We start from the raw sequence: 11,590 nt of genomic DNA, 5'->3' as shown, positions 1-11,590 counted from the left end.
GCAAGAGGGGAAGCAGTAGAGTTCATAGGAGAGTTCAGGTTTCAGCTCTCTACTGATGGATTGTTTTTTTCTTTTCTTACATTAACATGTGAATCATATTTTTAAAACTAGCCATTTTTAAGGCGGCACAGGCAGGGTCGCTTGCCAGATAAAGGAGGAGGCAACGAGGGGAAAGAGGGCTCTCTGGGCTCAAGTTTTTCATTGGATGAAATTGTCCCTCACTAGTTACATTTACCGTGCTAATCTACTTTTAATTTGGTCCATTGATAGGCTTTAATTTTCGTGCTGGTTTTATCGGTGAAGCATGGCAGCACTTCTCACCAAAATCAAAGTTTTAAGGGTTGCAAACAATGTGGTTGTGGAGGTCAAACAAGATATGGGTTTTGATTAATTGTAAGTTTAGCCATTGCTACTTCGCTTGCAGCGTGTGTGTTGGCCCGTCTGCTTGTTCGAAATCCCACCTTACAATTTGTATCGTTTATCTTGAGATTTAATTCCTATTTGAAATTTAGGTTGCTTTTATGTTATTCTTGTTTGTTCTCGATTGATTGCAGGAATATGATTGATCTATGTCGGCAAGATCAACAATCCTAAAGAGGTGTATCAATCGCTAAGGCACAACACAATAACATCTCGTACGGTTGTAGTTGGATCGTCAACGTTCTCTCAAATCGTAGTTATCACAACTCACCAAAAGATCAAACCACCCTCATGCACATCATCGATGCCGGTATGTGAAGCTACACGAAGGAGCAACATCGACGTTCAAAATAGAGTAAAGACTCTTATCCGAACAGGAGTCCGTGCTGTAAATTTTTTGTTTTGATCCATTAGAGTGAGTACAATAAGTGATGTAAGTAGATTCTGTAAACTGTCATGTTTATGTGGGAGGAGAAAAAAGATAAGAGAAAAGAAAAGCGGACTACAGATTTACAACCAGCTACTCCATCCGTTTCACAATGTAAGACTTTCTAGCCTTTCCTAGATTTATATGTATGCTAAGGAATCTAGACATATATATATATTTATATATAGATTCATCAATTGATGAATTTAGACAAGGCTAGAAACTCTTACAATATAAAACAGAGGTAGTACAAAATAAGCTCCAAGACAACGACTGTCTATAAGAGGTCGACCATACATTAGTTATATAATGTATGCTTATATGTAAGTATTATATACGTTTCCTCTATATTAACTCCTAAAAACATAGAAAGATTTAGTTAGCTTTCCTATGCCACGCTCGTTTTGGGTTGGTGTAGGGTAAGTTATTCGGCGCGAAAAACGTAGTAGTAGATTAATATATGATTAATTAATTATTAATTATAAAAAAATAAAAATAGATTAATATGATATTTTAAAACAACTTTCCTATAATTTTTTAAAAAAAATACACTGTTTAGCAGTTCGGGAAGCATGCGCATGAAAAACGAGAGAATTTGGATAGTTAAGGGCGTGCACGGTGTGCCGAAGTGGCGAGAAGCCACAGCCCACCATGTCGCCACACCTGTGACAGACGACAATGGACCATGTCCCAACAGAGAGCCGCACGTCTTGTAGAGGCAATGGATGACTTCATCAGAGTGTCAGAGGAAACACCCCGATTTGTGTACACGTAGTAGGAGGGAGGAGAGAGGCGTCGGAGATAGAGTGGGTCAGCGTACAAGAGGTTGGTCGTCGTCGGTCTGCCGCCATCGAGCTCAATTCGCTGTCGGGCTCAGTCCGTCGCCTGCCGACCTCGATCCATCGTCGTCGGGCTTGCTCCGTCGCCGCCGAGCTCGCTCCGTCGCAGATCCGTCATCGTCGGGCTCGCTTCGTCGTAGATCCGTCGTCGCCGAGGTCGTTTCGTCGCCGCCGGGGTCACGCCGCTACCGCGCGCTCTGCTGTGGCCAACTTCGATCCGCCGACGTCGGGCTAGATCCGCCAACGTCGGCATCGCTCTGTGGAGATGGGAAGAGGAGAGGCGTCGAGAGAGATGAGAAGAGGAGAGGCGTCCACAGAGAGTGGATTGGAGTGCACACGTGATTTTCTCTGTAAAAAAAGAAAGTGAGCTAAAATATAAAAAAAATATTTACGTGGCTTACATTATAGAGCTAGAACTACTCATTCGAGTAGTCTGCGTAATCCATGCCCTAACAGATATAGTCGAACGTGGCCCTAGTGACTTTGCTCTTTATCACTAGTCTCATTTCATGACAATCAAACAAGAGAAAAAGAAACGATTCCCCGTTTCCAATTCCCAGTGCCCTACCCTAACAAACCGGTAAACCCCCATCGAAGCCATCGTCAGCCGGAGTCGCCGGCGGCGAGGCGCATCCGCCACGCGATCGCCCGCCGCTTGCCCCTCTCCCCGCGTTCCTTCCTCCCCCCCTCTCTCCTCTCCGCGCCTCAAAGGATGGCCGCTCCTCCGCACCAGGCATCCTCTTCCGAGCAGGTGGAGGTCGCCGTAGAGAGATCACCACACAGCCTCGCCGCTGCGCCCTCGAGGTATGGCTCCTACCCGCTTTCTAAATTACGACCAACCTCTCCGCACAGTCGAGGTGCGGAGGACCCGCCATGGCTCATGCCTCGCCTGCCTGCTTCGCCGCTGGATGCGCACTGGTGCGAGCTGAGAGAGACGAGATTCGAGAGGGATCAGAGGGGATGAGCATCGCGAATTGTTACCGGAGCTAACCAAAGCAAAGAGCATAGCCGAGGAGCTAGGAAGGGCATTTGCCTTGCCTGACTAATTTCTCACAGAGAACCAGGATACTTCTTCTCCTACTTTTTAGTTTCTTTTTTCTCTTCCGTGAGGTTTGGCCAACTCTTCAATGTTGCCAAAGTTGAGAAATTGGGGTTAGAATCTTACTGTCTTAGAGATTTCTAGCTTGATTGACTGTGTGCATCTTAGTCATGCATATGCCGGTAGTATTCTCAGAATGGTTTTATCACCTTGATATAATCATCTGAGTTCAATAAAAACTTCCTTTATCTAAAAAAGGAGTCTTGGAGATTCCTATCTTGGTAGTTGCACATATCTATTGCAATTATCATACGTAAAGATCTCAAATCTAGCATAGATTAATCATTTCTCGCTCAATGCATGCCAATGAAATTGCATCAGGTGAAGGCTTAAAGCAGTGATACCATGTTACATCGTAGTTCTGGTCTTTCAAATGAAACAAAGGTTCCCCTTCGACCTTGTTATGCTGTGTTTTATGCTTTTATTTTGTGCTTTGATCAGTGGTTGTCTTGCTGCTATGTTAAGACGATCTCGTGTGAAGTTTGAATTTCTGGGTTGAATGGCTTCTTTTCAGCCTGTGTGTCGCCTTCTTATTTTCTAGTAGCTTTAGAAGTGCTGCGATTGGGTCATGGCCTCATGGGATACCCAGGATAAAACACAGCCGAAAAATTTAAGCTCTGCAAGTCCAAGTCTTATCTGTGTTGATTAATCAGTCGTTCAGTGCACGTCAGTTGTATTCTTCACTACAGCTAAAGCTATATCCACATAAAACACTCAGAACCCTCCTTTGCTTTGCTGCTCGATCTGCATGATGAACCCTTCCTCCTGTATTCTGTGTTCGAAAAGCGCTTTGTTCTCATTACTAAGAAGAACATGACTAAAAGGATCACTACTGTGACTTCAGATGAAAAATAATAAGCCGTAGACAACTTATGTCCTCTACTCTAACACATACTGCAATCATGCTGGTCAGAGCTAAGTTATTTCTCTAGTGGTAATGCATAGGGAATAAGAAAAGATTTGGTTTTGTTTTATTTAATTCTATCTGCATTTTCCGTAAAAGTTTATCGTTTTATATCCTCTAAGCAGTTCTCAACCTTCTGTCTTGTACTTCTTTTCTTTGAAGGGATGAGCTGCTGAGTATGGTGAAAAAACATTCACATCTGATTGGGTGGACAGTTGTTGATGCCGAAGATGATTCATCAGACGTGGGAATGGATGACAAATTCTGGCTTGAAATGCTTGATCTTTTCTTCGTGCGTGGTAGAGTTTCAAATAGGAGAGAAGAGGATGACCTTGTCTTCTTTGTTAATAATATGGTACATTTCAATTGTATTGAGTTCCCATATTTTAGCTTGACAGTGTTCTCTTCTGTGCTATCTGAAGCTCAGTATTCAATGTTGGTGCAGAAATTGTACGGGAATGGGTTCAATGGTAACATGGAAGATCCACCTCCTTTTTTCGTCCGAAGATGGGCTCCTATGGTATATGAACAAATACTATTTCTTTAATTTGGATCAATGAATGCACGTGTTCCTATTGGTAGTAGCTTCAAGGAAAAAAATTTCATAATACTTACTGTTTCCTTCTATTTTGGAATTTCTCTCTAATTACTATTCAGTTATTCTGTTTAAAACTGTATGAAGATGAACTACATTATCCCGTGTTGTTAAACCATGACATATTCTTTCGCTCATGTTTTTTTTTAAAAAAAAATAACATTTGTCATTCCTTGCACTCTCACCAGTAAGTTTTATAGTGTATTTCTATTAGCTGGTACTTGGTTGCCTACCAGAATTTGTCAGACTTGAATTAGTTAATTTCACTTCATAAGCTAGTGTTCAGTTCATAACATACTTTCTAGACCAGGAGTTTGTGATGATACATACTTCAGATTTTCTATTGACCTCCTTTGTTTTATGCAGAGCAGCTTGAAAGGATCATCAATATAAACTCAGCTGAAGTTGATTGGGAACGTTCATTCTATTTGAATATAGTTGCTCACACATCATACACTGTTACAGTTGCAATATGCAGGTATGTTATTGCAACAGTTCTGTAAAGATATTACATGTTATATCTTTAGTACTTATGCTTAATGATTGCCGCACACTTATTTGTGTGAACACCTAACAACGAAAAGTTTATTTGGCGATTTAGTGATGGTCATCCTCTCTGATGCACAACTTAGTGGTTCCAATTTGGCAGACTAAAAAAGGATACCTGTATGTTTAGTGTTAAGTTATATCCTTCACTGAAATGTGACACAGTTGCCACATGTTGTCTGTACTGGGTGCACACTTCTATTGTCTGTCTCTTCTAGCAGTTGATAACTGAGTCTAGGTTCGCTCATTAACTCAGATGATAAATTAGACATATGGATTTTATATCTCAAAATTTGTTTACATTGGCATCATAAAGGGTAATCACAAATATTGGACTGCCGATAATATTCATTGTCCCACATACTGAGGCCTCCCTTGTTATCTTATCTCCTTACTTTATATATCTAGCTAATTACTAATCTGTTGTTTATTATGGTCTGCTGTACAGTATCAGGGATCTTCGCAACCGTGTGGAGAAAAGCAAACCATTATCACCAATTTATAAGGTACTGTACAAGTAAGCATTTAACGGCACTCCATCTTTTAGGGCCTATTTGGTTTGGAGGAATTTCAGCCATAGGAATTTCTCCCTGAGGTTTGAGTGGATGGGAACTTTTTTTATGTTTTCTCTCTACAACTTGTAGAAAAGGAAAAATTCCTTTGGTTTTCCTATACTTCATTTCTACAAAACGAATGGCTTTTACAGAAACTAATCCTTAGGAATCCAATCCTTTGATTCTCCTTCAAACCAGATAAGCACTTGCCAGTGAATCTTAGACTCTTAGTTCCTAGATTCACTGACTCATGCTGTGTTGAGCTTTGTGTTTCATGACTACTTATCTATTTACTATCATTAATAATTTCAGAGCATTCCATAGTTTTGTGCTGTGCAATGATTGTAGGAAGTTTCACTTCAAGCCTAATGTCACACAGGCCATATGCCAAATTGTTATAGTTTGAAACTAGCTATTGTAATCACTCTTTTCTGTCAATCTGGACAATAGTTGCAGGGTGCGCCTTCTATCCTAATTTCATCCATAGTTTTAGAACAGACCAGTGGAGTTGACCAGTTCAACCAGTCACATGGCCATTTCTTGGTTCACAGTCCTACTGTTGGTTTTCCCATAGCAGAACAGTTCGATGATGGTAACACTTCAAATCTTTTGACAAAATAGTTTAGAAAATTGACAGTTATTCAAGTTGTTTACCAGCTAATGTACCTAATATTGGGCCTGTTTGGATGAGCTTCTAGCAGCTGCAGCTTATTCTAAAATCTTTTGTCTTCCCCAAACAATCCAAATTCTTCTAAATGAACTAGAAGCCAGAAGTTGGAAAATTCAGCTTTTCCAGATTCTAAGAAGTTGTTGCTTCTCAGAATCTTAAGCTCCCCAAACAGGGTCATTGTTTGTTATGCACATAATAGCCCACAATGGACCTAGTCCGCTTGATTCCTTCCTGCACTTGGAAGGAAAAGGTAGCCAGTTCAAATATCCATATTGCAGTTCCTTCAAATGTTGTTTTCACCTGTTTTGGGGCTAAAGATCCAATTTGCGGACAGGACTAGATCAGGCTTCTGTTGTTGTCCTTCGGTGCATTTAGGTCTTTAGGAATCAAGACCATTTCTAGAGTGTACAGCATGTTTTCTTTTCTTCTTCCAAGTCTTGAGTCAAAATGAAGCTGACTCTGAAAAAGTTGTTCCAAGTCTTCAGTAATAAAGGCTGAATTTTTTACTTCATTGTTGCAATACTAGTTACCCTAGCTAAAGTTTAACATGTTTTAAATATTTAGTAGTTCTGTCTCAAACTCATTGTCTTATAAAACAGGTCACAAAAACTGTATTTGCATCCCCAAGCCGTGTAAATTTTCATCTTGATCGAAGGAAGGTAATTTATTTCTGGCATATTTTTCTTTTGAAAGATATGATGTTTCAGTATATTCTCTTCTATATTTGAACAGGCTGTAGAAACGACCCCTGCATACCCCAATATTTGTTTTTCAGTCGATGACTTCGATGATACTTTTGATGCTGTTGTAAGTTCCCATTTAATTCCCCAAGAAGAGATAGTGTTCTATCGAGTGTTGTTCATTTGAATGTATATGTAATGTTACATCGAAATCATTTTAGTTGCTTTGGCTGGATATACTCTACAGGATGATCCTGACAAAGTAATGAGTAATGTGATCATCTAAATTTGAGCAGGTTTTGTCAGATCCTGAACATTGCTATTGTGTGGTTCTCAATGCACATGATGGTGCAGCATTTCCTGAAGAGACTGAATTGAAGAACACTATCTCAAATGTACCATCTGGTGTAAATTCTGGGAGCAACGAAGAAAAACCACCAAAGGTCTGCTGTCTTTCTATCCAAAGCCTCTCTTCTCTCTCCATCTCATGCACACACACGGTGCAGTTTCTTCGTACCATTATCAGATGACAAGAACTCTAGATCGTTATTTTTGTTCTTTATCATGCAATTAAAGATCAGGAATAGATCTATCTTCTAGTTAAACTTTGTTTCTGGCTACAGGGAAATTTATTTTGTCCATAAGAGTTGTCAATGTGACCGTAAGTTATTCTTTTGGGTTTTGGCACCACAACCTTTTCTGGTGCTACAGATATAATATTTTCTTTGTTTGAAGGGCTTTCTCTGTTGCGCCACATCTTTCACGGTGATCCTTCCGATTATTTTTATCTAAATAGAACTATGCTAGGTTCTCCGCCACTACTGGCATCACTCGCTTAGAAGATAATTATACTTGAGAAGATATCTGCTTATGCAACACAATTGTATGAAGTATATGTCATACAACGGTAGTGCATTTCTCACCTACATGGGGCTTATTTTGATTATTATGTTGCAGAGAACTCTCTTTTCAGGCTACGTTAGCTACCAAAATGTTCGAGAAGCCTATGATGGTTAGCCCTTCTTCCATCTACTTATCTCCAAGGAAACTATTGTTCAGATGGTCTTCTGAAGTACTTATGTCCTTTCAACTTTATTTGCATGGAAACTATTGTCACATGGTCTCATTAAGTATTAATGTTCCTGTCGACATTTTTCCCTCTTCCTCCATCGCTCAACTTAGTAGAATCATGTGTTTGATGATGCTTGTTAACTGCATCAACACTTTGATGTAGTACCTAATATTTCATTTCTTCTAGGTTTCACATTGTCTGATATGTACTCTGTTGTAGCTGGCAGATCGAAATTTGGGAGCTTCCTCTCACTTGGCCATGACCATACTAAACTTGATAAACTTTATATGAGAGGCCCTGAAGGGCGTGGGGAGGTTGAAGTAGCTGTTTCTGGAATAGCAGGTCAGTTCTATTTAGTCTGAGTAATGATTACTGCATTTTCCATATTACATGCTGTGACTTTTGGTGCAATGCTAGGTTTTAGTTTGCATTAGCATTTTCTGTATGTTCAATGATGACTAATGTACAATATTAGAACTTACAAATATCCTAACCGCCCCACCCCAAACAAGCGCATTAACTTCTCTAACTACTATAGCTCTAATGCAAGTTGTTGACATCAAACTCTCACATGAAAATTATTTTTTTTATTAGATCAGAGCCACGAGAGATTGAAGAAAGATCCAGGAGATAGCTTTAGGATCCTTGTTCATAGGGCAGCTTCTGCTGCTTCAAAGCTAGCGAAGCATGCCTACGAGGCTGCATCTACCAACAAGCAATTTGATGATGAACTTCTGCCTCTCAAATGTTGCTTGATGTCGGTATCCCTTCCTTGGGACTACATTGCGCATGACCTGCTGCACAAGGTGAATCCATCACTACATGCAAATAATACCTGTTTAATTGTTGATAAGTTAGTTTTGTTTTCCTTCTGTTTTTGTCTCATCAAGTATTGCCTGTTGTCAAACAATACCTCTGTGTCACATTTATTGAGTATCGACGACTAGTTTTGATTTCCTATTTATATTTATGTCACATTTATTGAGTATTGACTGTTAAGCAAATATCATTTGTGCCTGATGAAATTAACTTGGTTATGTTATCACTGTTGTCAATATTTTGTAATATGAAATATGAGTCATATATCTACAGGGTGTTTTCATGGACAACCTCCATTCTAATAGTTCCTTATGTGCCTTATTATGTAGATCTTCAAACATATCTCTCGTTGAATAATAACTTTTAGTTGCTTCTAGGGGCTGTATTTAATCCACTTGAGAGAATTGTTCATGTTGAATATATCATGACAATGTCGAGGTTGACAGATCATGCCATGTAACAGGAAACGCCTCCATTGGACCTATGATCGACGATGGTTTCAAACCAACACTGCTTTTGCGGAAGAGTGGTATGGTTCAGGAGAGGTACTCAACTTATAGTTGGTCGACCTATGAGATACTGGAGCATTTCGTGGTTGACCATGAGAATTTGCGTCGGAATCCTTCGTGCATAGGGAATGCTGTACCAGTTGAAGGGAAGAGGAATTTTCTTTTCTAGTTGTGTTAGGAATGAAGGGAATTCCAGTACTGCGATGTTTTTTTTGTGCGTGACTGTGGAAAAGTTTATGGTTAGTTGAGAACAGTTCTGCGATGTACATGTGCTTAAAAGATACAAAACCTATAGAGTTTTCATGTGTGTGTACAATGTTGAAAATAGTCGACCATATAATGTAAATATAATTTCTTTTGTAGTCATGAGGAGAAATACTCACTCTTATTTTTTTTTTCTGGTTTTATTCAACTCCATTATGTATTTTTATTAAGGCCATACATAAGCACCCTTATCTTTTTCTCTTTTGCTTCTAAGCCAAATTTGAATTTTTGGAGTTAATTTTGAGGTTTTGTCATCATAATTTATTTTTTAATATGACTTTTAGATCACTTAGAATAAGTGCCATAATGCTAAGATGTTGATTTGGTATTGAGTTTTTCTTTTCTACTTTGGCCCGAGCTGAGGTGAACGGTGCAGTGAATTTGCACTGGTTTTTAACCGTTGGATTAGAAATGGATGAATCAGATCTGGTTGCTACAGTATTGCTACATACAGTACCCAAAACACTATGTCTACCGTATTTGTGTCACTGTTTTTTTCCTGTGCAACTCATATAAACAGTGATCTGCATGGATCCGGACCCCTTTGGCTCAAACCATACAAATAGTATTAAGAATTTCAATAAAAATATCTAAATTACAACGGGAGAAGGCTGTCGAGTTTGGTGCGAGTCCATACAAGCATGACCCGTTAAGAGAGGGGCTTGAACTAATGAAGAGTCTTTTATCCTCTTTTTAGTTTTTCTTATACTTGTAAGTTAAATTTTAAAATTTTAACAATAAATTTGGAGTTGATTTTAAGGTTTTTAGCTGAACTTTATTTTTTAGCCTTAGCTTTTACATCGCTAAGAATATATATATATATAACTTTTATTTACAAAATATTTTACATAGAAAAGTCTAATATGGACTAGATGATAAAAGGATCAAGCAGGACTGTAAATATCTGGAGCCTAAATTCTCCTCGAGTACTCTCTCAGTTATATATTATAAAATTTTTTAGGTTGCTTAAATTTATTTATGCATTAATGTATACGCTTTGTATATATTGATACATAAATAAATCTAAGTAAAGTCGGAAAGTCTTATAATATGATAGAATCTTATCGCTAAAGTGCCAAATGAGTTGAAATCCGCCAATGATACATGGAGGCCATTACGTAGCTCACCGATGTTCGACAACACTCTCTATCTTTTTATTTACTTATGCTTATAAACCAAAATTTTAAGTTTTAATCTTAAATTTATAGCTGATTTCGGGGTTTTCCACAAAATTTATTTCTCAGTCTTGTTTTTAAATAGTTAAAGAGCTGGTATATAAAATTTTATTCATAATATATTTTACAAATATCCAGGGAAGAAGCGATAATATTCTTCACAAGTTTGCATGCTGGAGACAAGGCGAGTACGTTCAAGTCAACGAGACAAGTAGAGGGATCACCGCGACGAAAACCGGTCGGCACGAACGGATCATCCAGCAGCCCCTACCGCAACTAGCAGATCGAGTTGCTCGGCCTCCAGCTCAACCAACATCAATTCCACCGGATCGAAAGTAAAAGTAGCACTGCCACCAGATCGAGCTTCCATGGACCCGCGCTAAAAGCCGGGGAGCATGGATTATTTTATTTTTTAAAAAAACTTTTTAGTAAAAATCCGGTTAAATATTTTCACCATCTTAACCTTTCTTGCTATACTCCTCTTCGTAACGTGACGAAATAAGCTATCATGCTAAGCTGGTTGGCTGACGTAGCAAGTCTGCCACGCCGCTATTACTAGCATCGTGGTAAGTGTGACAATGCTATGTATTCACATGATAGTGTCGTCTTGTTACGTTATTCTACCATATAAAAGAAGCAGTTTCGCTAGAATGTTATTTTAGTTTTGGCCTAAAATATTATTCTCAAATTGATGCAACACACTTAAATGCTATTTGTCTTATTTTCCTTAAAAAAAATAATTCCACAATGTTTTTCTATAGTGGAGTGATATTTCCGCCCCTATCTCGTTGACTTAAAAAAGACTTATTCATCATGCAAATTTAAGTGTTGATGAAATCTAAAATCCTAACGCAAACCTTATAATTATGGTGCGAAATGTTAACGAATTAACTACTCAAATATTATTGAAGCCTTTAGAATTATAATTAAGTGGTGTATTGGTGCGTTTTATTTTTGTATTTATTTTAGTTTGTAATAAATATATGACTTGACTCACCACCATATTTGATATTATAT

General features: G+C 38.6%; 1 protein-coding gene across 1 annotated transcript; it reads left to right on the top strand.

Annotated features, from left to right (window-relative positions):
- Positions 1-2,225: 2,225 nt before the first annotated feature.
- LOC102700980 (uncharacterized protein KIAA0930 homolog) lies at positions 2,226-9,580 on the top strand. Its single transcript, XM_006652051.3, has 12 exons — positions 2,226-2,490; positions 3,852-4,044; positions 4,135-4,209; positions 4,656-4,762; positions 5,279-5,336; positions 6,654-6,713; positions 6,787-6,861; positions 7,031-7,177; positions 7,692-7,746; positions 8,026-8,148; positions 8,401-8,612; positions 9,089-9,580. The coding sequence occupies exons 1-12, from the start codon at positions 2,399-2,401 to the stop codon at positions 9,110-9,112; spliced, it is 1,221 nt and encodes a 406-aa protein (XP_006652114.1). The 5' UTR covers positions 2,226-2,398; the 3' UTR covers positions 9,113-9,580.
- The last annotated feature ends 2,010 nt before the right edge of the window (positions 9,581-11,590 follow it).

This window comes from Oryza brachyantha, chromosome 4 (genome assembly GCF_000231095.2).
Source record: "Oryza brachyantha chromosome 4, ObraRS2, whole genome shotgun sequence".
In the NCBI taxonomy this organism is placed as follows: domain Eukaryota; kingdom Viridiplantae; phylum Streptophyta; class Magnoliopsida; order Poales; family Poaceae; genus Oryza; species Oryza brachyantha.
This window is presented reverse-complemented; position numbering and strand designations above follow the sequence as displayed.